General features: G+C 36.2%; 1 protein-coding gene across 1 annotated transcript in view; it reads right to left on the minus strand.

Annotated features, from left to right (window-relative positions):
- Positions 1-14,566, minus strand: part of LOC137397207 (uncharacterized) — a 408,152-nt gene extending 393,586 nt beyond the window's left edge. Inside the window, exons 1-4 of the mRNA XM_068083495.1 lie at positions 14,542-14,566; positions 13,972-14,162; positions 13,507-13,677; positions 6,311-6,419 (exon numbers count right to left, since the gene is read on the minus strand). Coding sequence (XP_067939596.1) covers positions 6,311-6,419; positions 13,507-13,677; positions 13,972-14,162; positions 14,542-14,566 — 496 coding nt within the window. The remainder of the gene's footprint in view (positions 1-6,310; positions 6,420-13,506; positions 13,678-13,971; positions 14,163-14,541) is intronic.
- Positions 14,567-18,344: the final 3,778 nt, after the last annotated feature.

Raw genomic sequence — 18,344 nt, forward strand, 5'->3', positions numbered from 1 at the left:
AACATATTCACCATAGCTGACCAGCCCTTGAGGGTCCTCCACTTCAGTGAGAGTCCACAGGACTTCATGGGTGGCCGTGTCTATTTTAAATACTTTGGAATGTCTGTAGAATGATAAGATGAGAGATGAGTTATCAGGGGCGCACATGGTGACACGGCCGCTATCAGTGAGAGGAGGACAGGGCATATGATGTATAACTTGACCATCTAAGGAGTAGGTAGTGATCCTGCTGTTGGGTGGGTCAGCGATAAGAACCTTGTCTTTAATGATCACCAGCATGTCAGAGTAGGAGCGATGATACGGATGCTTCCAGCTGGTGATGAGTTCCCCTTCCATGCTGTAGACACTGACTGTATGAGGACTAGTATCAGACAGAGTGTAGAGCCTGTCCTTGTAGCAAGTGACAGACTCTACTGGAGCGGGGGTACGGATGAACTTGTTGGTGATGTTAATATCAATGTCTACTCTGCTGACTGTGTTATCCTCTTGTCCAATATAAGTGTTACCCTTATAGTGGCAGATGGAGAGGGGCCAGGATGGCAGTTGTACGCTGGACAGTCTGGTGAGGGACTTGGGGAGTTGAACAGGTGGAGCTTTTTGTTCTTCAACGATAATATCACGGGATGAGATAACTTCTAACTCAATATCTCTTCTCTCACCTGTAGAATATAGAGTGTACATGTGAATAGCAACAGTTATTAAATATTTTACACAGAAATATTGCACTTGAAAGAAAATATATTAGCTCATAGAATTCATGATTCCAGTTTTATCATCATTTTTACATTCCTCTGCAGGTAATATTAAAGTCATTTTTATTAAGATTACATTTTTTCTGAGCGATACAAGAGCATTGAAAAACAATTATTTTATACCATAAAACACTCAGAGTTCAGTCAATATGACAGCGCTGCCATACAACGGTGTACAACTATAAACTAATAATTAGTTATATAATACTAATATCAACTGCTATCAACAGTGTCCAATATTAAGCAATGTTATAATGATTACTTGGAAGCATGCCAACCTGGCTCTTTTTACCAGCTATTTCTCACCTAAACACCAGACTGTTAACTATTAATATGGCTAAAGGTGCTCTATCATTCCATGTAACAATGATAATTATTATGTGAATATGTTGATGGCAGCTCATACAGTAGGACCTGGTTAGGCAACATAGAGTATAAAATACACTGAGACTGCACATTATTGACAATACAATCACATAGCTTAGTTAACTCCTGTGTACGCTATATTTTAAACAGTGGATCTGAGGCTAACTGATCATTTTTAGCAACAGACTAACTTTTCCATCAATTTGTAACCAAAACACAGGGTTATTAATTATTAATATGGTTTATGACTGAAGAATCTATAAATATCAGACTTAAAGGAGTAGTTCATCACACCCAGTAATAAACCCTATTTCCCAGAGGTTATGTTGCAGACCCTTATTCGATAGGAAGTACCTCAATACTGAAAATAGGGTTTGGTTAAGGAAGAGCTATAATTTCAACACTTCAGATCATTTAAACTGCTTCCTAAACTCACACAATTACTATACATGTAAATACATGTACTCGTCCCTCATTGTACATGCAGTACACTTGTATAGTAAAATGCATGTACATGGATCAATAAAGGCCAGTTCACATAATATCAGCGTATGACATAGTAAAGGCATCATAGACTGATGCATTTACTAAGGATATGTCAAAAACAATTGCAGCTGTCAAAGTTGCCCCAAATTTTGCTGAGCATCTATGACAGCCTGCAACATGTGCAACAATCACTGTTCACTATGTATTAACAGTGATTGACTGTCACGGATTGTGTAATCTACAGTATAGTTGCTGCCTGACTAGTATTTCATAACTTCAGCCACTACATTGTGTAATGTGAACATTATGTCAGGGAATATTCATGTTGATGTAAATACTGAAGTCCTAGAGAAAGTGTGAATAATGTTACAACAAATAATCACCATGTAGTGTGGGATTAACACAGACATAATGTGATACGGTGTGAACCATTTCACCGCTAATAGCCTGTGATGCTGTCGTCGATGCTTTGCGACTTATATGGAAATCAGGCTTTACGCACTCCTTGATTCCATTCGTCAGGTTACTTTTTATTAATGGATAAACTGCAGCAGCATTTCAGTTAGTAGTTTTTCCAATGCTATGTTCACAACTTTAACCCTTTGAACCCTGGCTGTTCTTGTCAATGTGTGTCAGTAACCATGGGAAAATTTTTCCACCCATCAAAAGTTTTTCAACTTTTATCAAGTATATTCAAATGTACTCATAATACAATGGTATTAGTTAAAATACTAGTAAAAAAAAAGTCGAGCGACCCACGGTGAATTTCATCATACAGAAAAAATGGTACTTCACCATTAGTGGGATACAAATATAAAAGTTAACACGGTTTTAAAAAAAATTAAAAACTTTAAATTAAAGCAAAGTGTGATATTTTATTGGCATGTGCTACAAAATGTGCTTGCTGATTTGGTACTTGTTTACTGTACTGTAATTTACCCTAGGACACTTAAGTATTCGCGGCATCTAACTTTCGCGTTTTCGCGGAGTCATCATCACGCGAAAAATTCATGCGCGAAACTAAACTATCATAACGAACTAGCGAAAATTCGAAATTAAATAGCTATGTTCTACGCAGGCCTGTATTCACTGGTTGCAAGTTAGGGGGCTAATGTTAGACGACTAGTTATGAACATCTGGGGTGTGGAGAAGGGGGGGGGGTGCTGTAAGCTCCCAACAGGTTTCTCTTATGTAGGGCCTCAGCCGGGCCTCTCACGTGAAGTTTTAAAAAATTTTATTGGCAAATATCAACATTTTTCTATTTTTTGAGATTTGCTTTGTTTTAGCTGATGTGACTGACAAAACGTTTTAAAATTAAAACAGGCAAAACTTGTATGCAGTTAAAAAGCTCAGAAAGAAGACATCTTTTTTTAAGCGTTTTAACAAAGATCATTTTTGCCGATTTTATTTCAAGTTCATTAAGTAGGATATGGGCAAGCAGATGTTTGCTAAAACTTGATATTTTGCAAACCTTTATAAAAGTCGTTAACAAGAATATTTTGCCGCTGATGAAGATAATAATGACGCCTAAGAACTACTAAAAGTTGATGTTTGTATCTATGGCTTCGAATAAAGTGATATTCTACAGCGATAAAAACCTTTCTATAGCCGTTGGACTATGAAATTCCTAAAAAGTTGGGGCGTCTTAGCCGGCCATCTGTCCAAGGGAATACGGCCCTGTGGCTCATTGATATCCACAACAAAATCGTGATATTAGAAATGCAGATAATTTTGTGTGTGATTGAGCTCATTGGGAAATTTCTAGTAAATTCGTTAATACACCGAATGAGCAGCATGGCAAAGCAAATTAAGATAACAAGTTTTTTTGGAAAAGCCAAGACAAACGAAGAAGATGATGATATCAGTTTAGTCACCGAATTTGTAACTGATGAGGATGAAAGTCTGGTAGGTGAAGTCATACAATTAAATAATACTTATTGTAGTGATGAATTTTACTGCCAACCAAAAACGATAACAACCCTCACCAGGTCTAACCATGTTATACAGTTCTGGTTGTGATGTTGGTTGTTATTTATTTTCTTTTTTATGAGACATGTACTGTATTTGATTTTTTTTAAATTTGAAATATTGTGAACTCAAAACGTGCCATGGCCATTGCTTGCTATAAATACTTGAGATCTAATATTGTTACCATATCGGTCACGACGGAAAGGACCGAGACGTCATTGATAGTCCAAGAAACAAATGGCAGCAAGCGATCACGTTGAATTATCGATTTCTGCCATACATTTATACCTGCGGGTTACAAATACAAACTAGTCGCAAATATAACAACTTTTTTTACTAGACGACCGGACCTGAGGAATCTAATTTGTTTGTTCCACTGTATTTATTTTCACATCACTATATTTTCGCACTCATCAGAGCTGCGAAATTAAGTTGCAGCGAAATTTTACTCTGTGTGCTACTCACGAAACTAAATACTAGCGAAATATAAGTGTCCTAGGGTACTGCATGCGTACCCCATTCCAGTCAAAGGTGAGAACACTCATTGACCGATTGTCTTTTAGTCAGCCAAAGCAAGAGTGTAATGAGGGACACACAGAGTACATTTGTCAAATGACTATTGTGGTTGGGATATACTAAAACTATTTTTGTGAAAATGATGGGTATGGCTTATATATGCTGTAATCCTGTAACTCAAAAATAACCTCCAGAGTTCGGTATGAGGCTTATACATGATGGCAGCATTTTCACTAGGATTTACAGCACCAAAATAAGATTTATCTCAAGGATTTATAGCCCGAACACGCTATCGCTCAAATCGATTAGCGATGCGATAGACTGCAACGATGGACTGCTATGACATCATTCTGGGATGAGCGGCGTACCCAATTGTTGCTGGCGACGACGCCATGGACTTTCAACATGTTGAACTTTGACACCGATGACAGCAACTATTAGCATATTGATCAGCATCGGATGCAATCTCAACAGTTATGAAGATTTGTGTCAATTAATAATTGTAAGCGTGGCGAAGAACTACGCTCGTAATGAATTGCGTAATCAAATAATTAAAGCCTGGTTCCCATATACTCGCAAAGCACCAGTAGTATCGCGTAGCAAAACACTTGCTCAGTTTAATGTTCACATAAAAGCCACATCGTTAATAATATCGTAAACAGAATTGCGTAATCAAATAAACTGTTGGCTCGCCATGCCGTTCCTATAATGGTGATCTTTACCCGTACAATGCATTTCCGGAAGGTTTTGCCTGCAGTCGTTTACGAAATCTGAACAGCGCTAAAGTATTGCGATGTCGCCGGCAACTACCGGGCGGTCCTCGGCGCATACGTTCCCATTTAATCGCTAATAGCCTGCGGTGTGTCGCCAGGGCTTTGCGACGTATATGGGAACCGGGCTTAAAGACAACAAAAGAACTTGCAATATCACTGATGCAATTTTGTAATTTCTAATTGGCTGTTGGTTAGCGATCACCTACAGCTCATCGTTTAAAGTATGTACACCTTATCGTTGATGATGACGTACAAACAGCTAATCGTTGTAGTCCATCGCACAGCTAAACATTGATTTGAACGATGGTATGCATAGGATTTTACACAAGGATCTACCAAAAAAATTATTCTGAATGACTTTTAATAGATTCCAATTTATATCAATGACTTCTGTATATATTTACTCAAGGAAATGATGTTTGTTCACATAATTATGAAAAACTGTTTGTGTCATAGAAACCTTTTTATCTTCATCAATTGAAGGCCACTAATGAATGCAACCAGCACTTATTGGAAATTAATAAGGTAGAGTGGAGATGGTAAAATTTACTATTTCATCCAATTACAGACATGTCAGTCCTTTCTCTACTGATTGTGACAATGATACAAGTTTCAAAGTGACACATCCACAAGGCATCACCAACACATTGCAAACGTATTAGTAATTAAAGCAATTCATTTTGATGGCATATGAGTAGCTAGTCTTCACATGATACTATCACAGAATGTTACTTGATAACAGCTAATCTCTGGAGTAGACAGAGCGTTTAACAAAAAGCTTGGGTAAAGGAACGGCTGTATAGCCCCGTGTTATCCCTTCAATGTACTAGTAGCCATGCTACAAAAACATCGCCTTCAGCACTGCCTACACTGAATAATATAACTTGTTGATACTGTTTGTCAACACTTTATGTGGAATCAATATTAGTAAATAATACCTGAACTACTTGTACATACTGTACTTGTACTACTGTACAGTGGACCCCCCACATACACATTCAATTAGTTCTAGTGGCAAATTATAGACAAATACTGATATCATTCTCATGAAACTTATTAAAAAATCATGTAAGTTCATCTGGAAGGGGAAAAAAAGCAAATAATTCCTTGAATTGCTTTGATATTCGATTGAATGAAATGGCAAGTTATTTGGCTATTACTATAGCCAAATAAATTGGCTATACTGTTCACCAAAAGTCTTTTTGATAATAAGAAACATGTTTTCTATAAAGGTAGCAAGGTGGTACTAGCAATAGGAAATCACAATCTTCTGAAATATCGTTGCCTTCAATCAAATATCTAGCCTTACAATCATTTAGCTTTCAGCAAACCCTAAAATGCTGACTCCATATGTCATCTGCTAACTAAAGTGGTGTCAACCTTATTAGGAAACATGCAGTGTAGCCAGCCCCTTATGAGGGTAGAAAACATATTTATAGTTATTTATACCCGTCTGCTTTAACTGTAGCTGATCTGTGAGTTTGAGTTTTGGTAAATCTTCTTTAGCAATTCTGTCCAACTCTGCCTTCAATTCTTTGAATCCTCTCACAATTGCAGCCTAAACATGAAATGATCCTAATAGAGAAACTCATAAAAAATGACTATTAAATATTGAGTGTTGTGTTAATAACTAAGGGTAATTTACTTGTACACAGTCATATCTCTAGATAGGAGTGCCCCAACATATGACATAATAGAGATGTAATCAGCATTTCAAAAAAGTTTCTTCTTGTAGATATGAGTAATCTTCCACCAACAAGCATACGACTCATTTCTCAAATGCCACTCTATAACCAAGTACAGTCATACTTCAACTGACGAGTGCCCAACATATGAGAAACTTGAGATACAAGCCAGCTTTAAGGCAAGTTTCAGCACTAACATACAAGCCATGTTTGAGATACGAGTACATGAGTCGATGACCAAGTATGTCGAAAGGTGTTTTATGAGAACAGCATCACTCTGTATTTTCCAACTGCATTTTTCAGTGCAGAACTATGTGAATTAAAAGTACTGTGGGCAGACCGAAAGTTAACCGGTACAATGAAAAATAATACAAAGTAATTCAAAATAGCATCAGCTGCTATTGTATATATTTAATTTTACATTTTAATTAATTCCATTTCATTGCATTATCTTTTATTTGTTGCTTTTTGAAAGCATGTCGTGGGTTAGGACAATAACCAACATGTTTTTTTCTGTTACAATATTTTATTTCTAGTGTTTTTGTTTGTGTCTTTCAGAGTATGGAAACCAATTAATATATATTTAATTGTTTATATATAAATAAAATGCACCAACACGCGAGTAAATCAACATACAAGCTCAATAACAGCATTAAGATCGTACGCCAAAGTATGGCTGTACATGAGAGACTGTGTTTGAGAACAGCATCACCCAGTCTTTCTCCCCAAACCAGTTTGAAGTACTTAAAATATGGGTTAAAAGTTATAGAGAACGCGTGGCAAAAAGTGCCAAACAGGAAAGAGCTAATAAAAAGTAAAAATGACAAAATCAGAGTTATCGTAGTAAAATATTGAAACTTAGCTTCAAGTGTGTATTTAAAAAACTCAATTTATACAAGTTAAATTAAGTTTCTGTTACGTAGCGTGGGAAAGTTTTGTGTATCGAACACATTGCTGTCAAGTCTCTCTAACCTTTGTTAGCAACTATATAGAATCATACAGTAGTGTTCACAGTAATGTTACATTTTATTGTAGATTTTACTAAATAGGTGTTTACTACCATTTCTACTTCTTTAGTTCATTAACTGAATTATCAAAAGTTTTGAGATACTTAAAAGCAAAAAAATCAATTACTCTATTATTGAAAAGCAAAGGCTTTAATTTTATCAAGCTTTTTGATACTTAGGTTTTTTCTAGCTATAAAACTAAAAAACTGCTATATGAAATACTAAATGAAATCACATTCTGTACTCCAGTCTGATCCCAAACTACTAATAAACTACTACTGTTATTCAAACACTTGAAGGACTAAGTATTTCAAACCTTTGAAATAACCACATTATAGGCTTCAAGTTACTGAGATATTTCAATATACACTACATAAGCACTGGTACACAGTGGTATACAAGCATATATACTCTACACAAGCACTAGTACACAGTGCTATTCTAACATATATACTCTACACAAACACTAGGATACACAGTGGTATACAAACATATATACATCACACAAACACTAGTATACACAGTGGTATACAAACATATATACTCTACACAAGCACTAGTACACAGTGGTATTCTAACATATATACTCTACACAAGCATTAGTACACATGGGTATTCTAACATATATACTCTACACAAGCAATAGTACACATGGGTATTCTAACATATATAGTGTACACAAGCAATAGTACACAGGGGTATACAAACATATATACTCTACACAAGCACTGGTACACATGGGTATACTAACATATATACTCTACACAAGCACTAGTACACATGGGTATTCTAACATATATATTCTACACAAGCACTGGTACACATAGGTATTCTAACATATAAACTATACACAAGCACTAGTACACATGGGTATTCCAACATATATACTCTACACAAGCACTGGTACACAGTGGTATTCTAACATATACACTCTACACAAGCAGTACTACACATGGGTATTCCAACATATATACTCTACAAAAGCACTAGTACACAGGGGTATACAAACATATATACTCTACACAAGCACTGGTACACATGGGTATACTAACATATATACTCTACACAACCACTGGTGCACATGGGTATTCTAACATATATATTCTACACAAGCACTGGTACACATAGGTATTCTAACATATAAACTATACACAAGCACTAGTACACATGGGTATACTAACATATATACTCTACACAACCACTGGTGCACATTGGTATTCTAACATATATACTCTACACAAGCACTGGTGCACATGGGTATTCCAACATATATACTCTACACAAGCACTGGTACACAGTGGTATTCTAACATATATACTCTACACAAGCAGTACTACACATGGGTATTCCAACATATACACTCTACACAAGCACTGGTACACAGTGGTATTCTAACATATATACTCTACACAAGCACTGGTACACACGAGTATTGTAACATACATACTCTACACAAGCACTAGTAAACATGGGTATACTAACATATATACTCTACACAAACACTGGCACACATGGGCATTCTAACATATATACTCTACAAAAGCACTGGTACACATGGGTATTCTAACAAATATACTCTACACAAGCACTGGTACACATAGGTATTCTAACATATATACTCTACACAAGCAGTACTACACATGGGTATTCCAACATATACACTCTACACAAGCACTGGTACACAGTGGTATTCTAACATATATACTCTACACAAGCACTGGTACACACGAGTATTGTAACATACATACTCTACACAAGCACTAGTAAACATGGGTATACTAACATATATACTCTACACAAACATTGGCACACATGGGTATTCTAACATATATACTCTACAAAAGCACTGGTACACATGGGTATTCTAACATATATACTCTACACAAGCACTGGTACACACGGGTATTATAACATATATACTCTACACAAGCACTGGTACACATAGGTATTCTAACACATATACTCTACACAAGCACTAGTACACATGGGTATATTAACATATACACTCTACACAAGCACTAGTACACATGGGTATTAAAACATATATACTCTACACAAGCAATAGTACACATGGGCATTCTAACATATATACTCTACACAAGCACTAGTACATATGGGTATTCTAACATATATACTCTACACAAGCACTGGTACACATGGGTATTCTAACATATATACTCTACACAAGCACTGGTACACATAGGTATTCTAACACATATACTCTACACAAGCACTAGTACACATGGGTATATTAACATATACACTCTACACAAGCACTAGTGCACAGGGGTATACAAACATATATACTCTACACAAGCAATAGTACACATGGGCATTCTAACATATATACTCTACACAAGCACTGATACACAGTGGTATTCTAACATATATACTCTACACAAGCACTAGTACACATGGGTATTCTAACATATAAACTCTACACGAGCACTAGTACACATGGGTATTCTAACATATATACACTACACAAGCACTGGTACACATGGGTATTCTAACAAATATACTCTACACAAGCACTGGTACACATAGGTATTCTAACATATACACTCTACACAAGCACTGGTACACATGGGTATTCTAACATATATGCTCTACACAAGCACTGGTACACAGTGGGTATTCCAACATATATACTCTATACAAGCACTAGTACACAAGGGTATTCTAACATATATACTCTACACAAGCACTGGTACACAGTGGGTATTCCAACATATATACTCTATACAAGCACTAGTACACAAGGGTATTCTAACATATATACTCTACACAAGCACTGGCACACATGGGTAATCTAACAAATATACCCTACACAAGCACTGGAACACAGTGGTATTCTAACATATATACTCTACACAAGCACTGGTACACATAGGTATTCTAACATATACACTCTACACAAGCAATAGTACACATGGGTATTCCAACATATATACTCTACACAAGCACTGGTACACACGAGTATTGTAACATATATACTCTACACAAGCACTAGTACACATGGGTATACTAACATATATACTCTACACAAGCACTAGTACACATGGGTATACTAACATATATACTCTACACAAGCATTAGTACACATGGGTATTATAACATATATACTCTACACAAGCACTGGTACACATAGGTATTCTAACATATATACTCTACACAAGCACTGGTACACATGGGTATTCTAACATATATACTCTACACAAGCACTAATACACATGGGTATACTAACATATATAATCTACACAAGCACTAGTACACATGGGTATTCTAACATATATACTCTACACAAGCACTGGTACACACGGGTATTATAACATATATACTCTACACAAGCACTGGTACACACAGGTATTATAACATATATACTCTACACAAGCACTAGTACACATGGGTATTCTAACATATATAATCTACACGAGCACTAGTACACATGGGTATTCTAACATATATACTCTACACAAGCACTAGTACACATGGGTATTCTAACATATACACTCTACACAAGTACTGGTACACATGGGTACTCTAACAAATATACTCTACACAAGCACTGGTACACATAGGTGTTCTAACATATACACTCTACACAAGCACTGGTACACATGGGTATTTTAACATATATACTCTACACAAGCACTGGTACACGCACAGTGGTAAACCAAAATACTGTAAAACCTCTAAATGAAGGCCATGGCCAATTGACTGCCACCCTGAGAGAAGGGTTGAAAAATAGACCGCCAGTCTCCAATTGAACGCTACCTCTATTTGACCGCCAACTTGACATTATTTGATCATTTCAAGCCCACATTAGCACTGGATCAGTAAAAGATGTCCACAAAATTGTATTATTAATGAATCGTTTATATCAATAACAGTTACATAATCCTCTCGTTGTCCAAATCCAAAGCATTTTTTGTTTTTTGTTGTTGAGAATTTGACAGCAACACCGTAGCAATAATCGGTCTCAGACTAACAGTAGCTCTCTGTTTAACGCGGTATTTTTACTTTGAAGTAGCCTTCATATATATATATACATGTATATATAGAAACGGCTCAAATTCACGATGGTAGATGGAACTTAGAAAGCAACGCCATAGAATTAATGACTAACCATCTCAGGCTAATAGTAGTTCCTCGTTTAACGCGACCCTAATACTTTAAAGGATAGGCGTATAAAACCGGTTTGCAAGTTTTTGACCAGAAGTCATACGTTTAGCGAGCCAACTATTAGCACAGCATGAATGCTAAATGCAGCACGTGAAAGTTTTGCTCTGCCGAAACATTGTTTGGACGCTAATATTGACTGGTTCAGCAGTGCAGAAGAATTGAAGACAGAAAAGATTGTGGATTGTATTGAACCACTACAAGATTGAACAACATCCATCGAAATCAGCAACCAAAACGCAGCTATCCGAGCAAACCATGAAAATATTTTGTTTTTTGAAAACGTTAATTTTTGTTTCTGCATGTAATATAAGTGTGGTTCGTTTATGTCACTTGTTCATGAATATATATTTGTATAATTTGATAGATCATTGTTGTATAACTTAAAAATATGCAAATTAATAGCATGTTATTATTTAATAGCAATGTGTGGCTCTCTTAACACGGCTTGCAATGGATCGATGCTCATAACTCCATTTCTATTGCACACGAAAAGCTAGTTTTTGCTGCAAACTATATATATATATATATATATAGTATAGATATATAGTATATATATATATATAAACAGATATATATATATATATGTATATATATATATATACATATATATATATATATATAGTCAAAAATGAATAACTCACCCACGGATAGCTCGAACACATGGTTAACTCGAACGGTTTTTTGTTCCGTTCCCACGTAATGAAAAATTGCTATAGACAACTCGAACTCAACACCGTTAACTCGAACTGTTTTTTGCCCACCGGCTACCGAAACGGTTGTTATCGCTTTAGAAAATCACTTTATTTCAAGCCAGAGAGGTAAACCTCAACTTTTCGTAATTAATAAGCGTCGTTATTACCACCATCGGCAAAATATTTTTGTCAACGACCTTTCTAAAGGTTCGGTGAAATTTGATTTATACCAAACATCTGCTTGGCGATTGCCCTTCGGAAGCAAGGTAAAGTGAGGTAATCTTTGCGTAAACCAAGAAAAATCGGCAGAATTGATCGTGGGTAAAACGCTCAAAAGAAAAAGATGTTTTTATTTTGAGCATTTCAACAACGATCAAGTTTTGCCAATGTCAATCTAAAAAACGTCCTGGCAATAACATCACCTCAAACAACAAACCAATCTCAAGTGATAGAAAAATCTATACTTTTTGATAAAAACGTTTTAAACTTTCGATTAGAAGCATTTAATTTGAAACAATCCATTTGTGCTTTTGATTTATATTATAGTTTGTATATGTACATGTATCTACTAATAAATAAGTAAATACATCGACTTGTGACAGTGTTCTGATAACTTGAACGCTCTGATAATTCGAACAATTTCGCTCGGTCCCGTGAAGTTCGAGTTATCCATGTTTGACTGTATATATATATATATATATACATATATATATACACTACACAAGCACTAGTACACACAGGTATAGCAAAATATATACACTACACCAGCACTGGTACACCAAAATATATACTTTACACAACCACTAGTACGCAAAAGTATACCAAAATCTATACACTACACAAGCACTAGTACACAGAGCTATACCAAAATATATACACTACACAAGCACTAGTACACAGAGCTATACCAAAAAATATACACTAGACAAGCACTAGTAATTTGAGGCATACCAATAAATATATACTACACAAGCACTAGTATACGCAGGTATACCCATGTACCCATAATACCCTCACATACAAGAAATCCTGAACATTATCAAACACCTGACGAACAATCCTAGCCAATATCTTACTGGGGGATGGCTCTTAGTCCCAGTTTCCAGCAATTCCTTGTTAGTCCTCAGGCTATTCCACTGCTTGAGCAGCTCGTCTTCTATGAAGTCAGCAATTTTAGTCTGTGACTGTTGTCGGTTTTCCAGCAAACATTTCTCTAGGGTGTCATATTTAAGTTTAACCTCATTTAGCTGTAACAGGAAATGGTAAAGGAAATAGAAATATAGAAATATAAATGCCAACATTCAGGAGTTGTAGTCTCTTTCTCTTGCTAAAACTAATGCATCAATATCAGAGCAACTACTTGGATATAACATTAGTAAGAACAATATCTGTGGTAAGTTGATGGGGCCTCCTTCTATATTACCTCAAAATGTAGACTCTTTCTCATATTACAGCAAATTTCATTCTGTCACAGCAACTACTTGGGTATAACAAAGGAAAGAAGGCCGTCCGGTATTACAACATGAAAAATAATTACAAACCTGACTATCTCTAGTATTATGGATTAGTAGAAGCATGGCTTGTGTTTCATCATCAAAGTCTGACTGTACTTTAGATACTTCCTTGAAGAGTCTATCATATTCACCATCCTTAGTTGTACTCTCTTCTGTTATTTTGGTGTTCAGCAGGGAGGCTGCCAGATCCTCCAGCAATAGGAAGTCATGTGGTCCACCTGTACAAGATTTCCTTGATTGTTAGTATGGAAGAAATTCATGAATCAATAATAGCAGGTGATCAGTAGAAACATGTCCACGGAATCGTACTAATAATGAATAAATTAAATCAATAACAATTAATTTTTACATTGCTTCAGTCCATATCAAAGTCTCTTGTTCAACTTAAAGCTTTCCATCTTTTTCGGTAAATTTTCAAATACACCATAGAAATAATTAGGAATTAATCAACCTAATATAAGTTACTTGTTCAATGTGGTCATGTGACTTTAATGCATGAGGAAAACGGTTAACATTTTAGAGTTTCAGCAGTGCAGAAGAGTTGAGGTTAGAAAAATTGTGGAAAGTATTGGACAGCCAAAATAAAATGTTCATTACATCGGAAACACCAAACATAAGGCATCTATCAGAGCAAACGATGCAAATAATAATTTAAAAATGCTCATTTGGTTTCTGAGTTTATTAGAAGTAAGACTCACTTATGTAGCTTGTTTTTTTAATATGTTTGTAGTGTTTGATATATTATTAATATTATTGTTATTATTATATAACGCAGGAACTTGTAGATATATACAATTTTATTTGATAGCATCCTTGCGGTTATTTAACTAGAGTAAAATGGGTCAACACTCCTAACTTCTCTTATATTGCACATAAAAAGATAGTTGTTGCTGCTAACCATAGCAAACATATCAACAAATGCAATGGGTTTTTATGCAAAACTGTTAAATGTGGTTATAGAACAGTAATATGCCCTCAAATTTAAAATGAAATAAGCAACTAAAAGCTCCAACAAATTGCACAGCAGGACACAGGCTATAATATCATTGGGATATATTGTAAGCAATATATATATCCATTGGTACAGAAATTTTCCAGATTCCAAATGAATAATTATTAAGAGACTATGACAAGTTGGAGGTAAGTTAGCAAATTTATTGCCTGAAGGAGAGTGCAGAATATAAGCAAGATCCACTTCACCAATAAAAAAGGGTTAAATAATCTTCTCAAAAGTCTGACGAGCTGGAACATGTCAGTGTTTATAACTAGCATCAACTGTGATATTACGGCCTGTGAATTTTACTACTAATTGGTGCCATATATATCTAGTCTACTTCAGTGATTAATTGTCATCCTGTTATCTAATGTATGTACAGTGTTTACTCAATAAACTTACCTTTCTCACACTTAGTTGAATCTGCTACACACTTCATACAACTGATTGTATGGCAGACTTTACATCCCAACACTAATGGCTGATTTTCATGTTTTGTACAAACATCTGGCTTATGTTGGCTCTCCCCTGACATATACTGAGTCATTGAGACTGTATGATGATTATCTAGCAATGCATTATGGTGCTGAAATCATACAAAACATAGCTACAGTGTTATTTAAACAAGGGAAATCACGATCACAGTGATATATCTGCTGAAGTAGTTGATCTGGAAATAAAAAAGAATCAATATTTGAAAAAAGGCCTTGCTTATCAACAATTACTATCTAAGGATGATATGTAGGCTTTTAGATTTTCTACACCTGGAAGGGAAGTAGTTGGGAATCCCATGAGGTAATAAACAAGTTAAATATGATTGGTGTAAAGTACATAACATCATGAATGTTGCTGCATCCTTGAAAGCCATCTTGATACTGTACAGCAATCCATTGCAGCACGAGGCTCAGCATAATGTAGCATTATAAATAATACAATTTCTAAACTGCTAAAGAGAATGATGATCATATAGAAAATGAGTGTTCTTAACAGAAGACAGAACTCCATGAGCCTCACCCCACATTGGCCTGATTAGTGAGCATCAGTTTTAAACTGACTGTTACCTATTTGATGCATTTAGGGCAAGATCTGCCTACACAAAGGCTACTGGCCGCATACTATACTTCCTGTAATATGAAATGCATGGGCATGCACTAGTGTTGGGCCGTTATCGGGTTATCCGCTCTTACCGATACCGAGTTATTCTCGGTATCCGAGGAAACCACTCATTTTCGGTGTTAGCTAGGTATCCGCGGCCGGTTTGATATGATCGGTATTTATTCGTAAAAGCCTACCGGTAAATGGTTATACGGATATCCGGAGAGATTTTTAAAACGCTTCTTGCCGAACATGCTAATCTCAGCACACATTAGCGAACAAGTTCAACGAAAATATCCAAGCTTACTGTATCTACTATTATATTATGTTACATTGATAATGCTACCAGCCTCGAAGGTTTGGGAGTTCTACACAGATGGGAGGACGTATAAAGACTCTAACGGGACTGGACACTAATTGGACTGCGTATAATTATGCGATTGCATTACCTGATTACAATATGTGATAGTAAGATTTTTTTTAACTATTTCAGTATATATATTTAACAAAGAGAGCCCCTTGCCATTATCTATCTGTTCTTTATTATACATAACGTTTGTATCAATAACTATATTTTTAATAGAATAAACAATAAAAACATCTATCATGAAAATTATATTTCCATCTTTCTTTCCTTTTTTGGCTTTCTTAAACAAGGAGTCTCTTTGCCGTAAGAATATACTGCTGACGAAAGAATGTTTTTTTGAACAGGCTACTTTTTGCACAACGATAAAAATGGTTCGAGACAGTTATGGTTTAAAGTTTAAACCATTTAAGGACACACTGATAACCACATACCGAACAATAGTACCGACAATACCGAACTTTCTTAGTTGGCAAAGAATACCGAAGATGGTAAATACCGAGGATACTGATGCCAGGAAAACCGATAAAAATGTGCAAGGATATTCGATCCGGCACTAAAATAGATACCGGCACTAAAATAGATACCGGCCCAACACTAGCATGCACTGACTTCCAAATCAGCTTTCCAGCGACCACAAATCAGGGCAATCTCAGACAACAAGATTCACAAATTCACAAAAGTGACAAATGAGAAAAGACTATCTAGATAATAAACCTCTGGTGATCCAATATGCATCAGATTGTCACCTAAAGGCTGGTTCACACTAAGTCGCCGTTGATGCAACAATACTTCGGTGATTGTCGATAATGACAATGTTCACACTAGCACAAAGCCATCCGCGTTTGTATCAGGGAACAGTCGTCGACATTACGTTCTCACATATAACGTAGTCACTGGAGCGCCAGCGATGGGCGTGGCCTAATTAATAACAGACCATTGAGACGGGCGTAAACATTCGCGTTTCGGTTTAGTAGCAAAAGCTAGTACCACGGGCATCGAGTGATCGCTTTTGTTGAAGATGGATAGAAAATTAAAACTAAGAAAAGTATTTGTCTTAGCATTGCTCAGAGGAAGCAACCGGCTTAGACAACAGCAGCAGCAGAGCTTTACACCTGAAAGAGGCATAAAAGAAGATGGTGGGTGCGTCCAGCCTAGAAGAAATCAAGAAGGACAATTTAACGCACTCTATTATACATTGCGCAATGAGAACTGTGAAATGTTTATTTTCGGTGAGTAAATATACATAGGCCTTACAAGAATATTTTCATAAATTTATCATAGACAAAACGAGTCAGTATAAAAATGTTGTCGTGTGTCTCTGGTCCCTGCTAGTCCAACGAGTGTAACATAGTCCTGCAGCAACTATCATAAACAGAAACCACGCTATCCACGATCGCGAATTGTCTTCGCCGAAATGGTTCACATTACACGTGCTGTCGTCGATGCTCCGCGAACTATCGGGAAAGTTTGACAGCTGCAAACTTTCCCGACGTGTCCGCGATGCTTCGTCGATGCCATCAATTCACGGTTCACATAATCGACGATGAACGCCGAAAGGGAAACGCCGAGATACGGCGATATAGCGTGAAACGGCCTTAATGCATTCAAAGTTATCACTAAGCATAAACTGCTCAGCCTGAGCTCTGAAGGTCTAGTGCTAAATGATAAGCATCTATAAGCGGTACCCACCTTCAATTACCATAATGCTATATATACGCTAAGTGAATATTTAAAGAGAGAGGCACTGCAGCTGGTTGACACAAGTAAACAACTGGACTATTATATTTATATCTGAAGAGTAACAGAGGTAAACAGCCGTAACCATGCTGCCATGTGAAATAAACATGCACATGACCAGCTGAATTCTGAAGCTATGAATTGTAGCAGTAACATTCAAATCGAATATATTTTTGACATACCTCAAGGTGCTCTTTACAGAATCTC

Source organism: Watersipora subatra, chromosome 5, assembly GCF_963576615.1.
Source record: "Watersipora subatra chromosome 5, tzWatSuba1.1, whole genome shotgun sequence".
Classification (NCBI taxonomy): Eukaryota; Metazoa; Bryozoa; class Gymnolaemata; order Cheilostomatida; family Watersiporidae; genus Watersipora; species Watersipora subatra.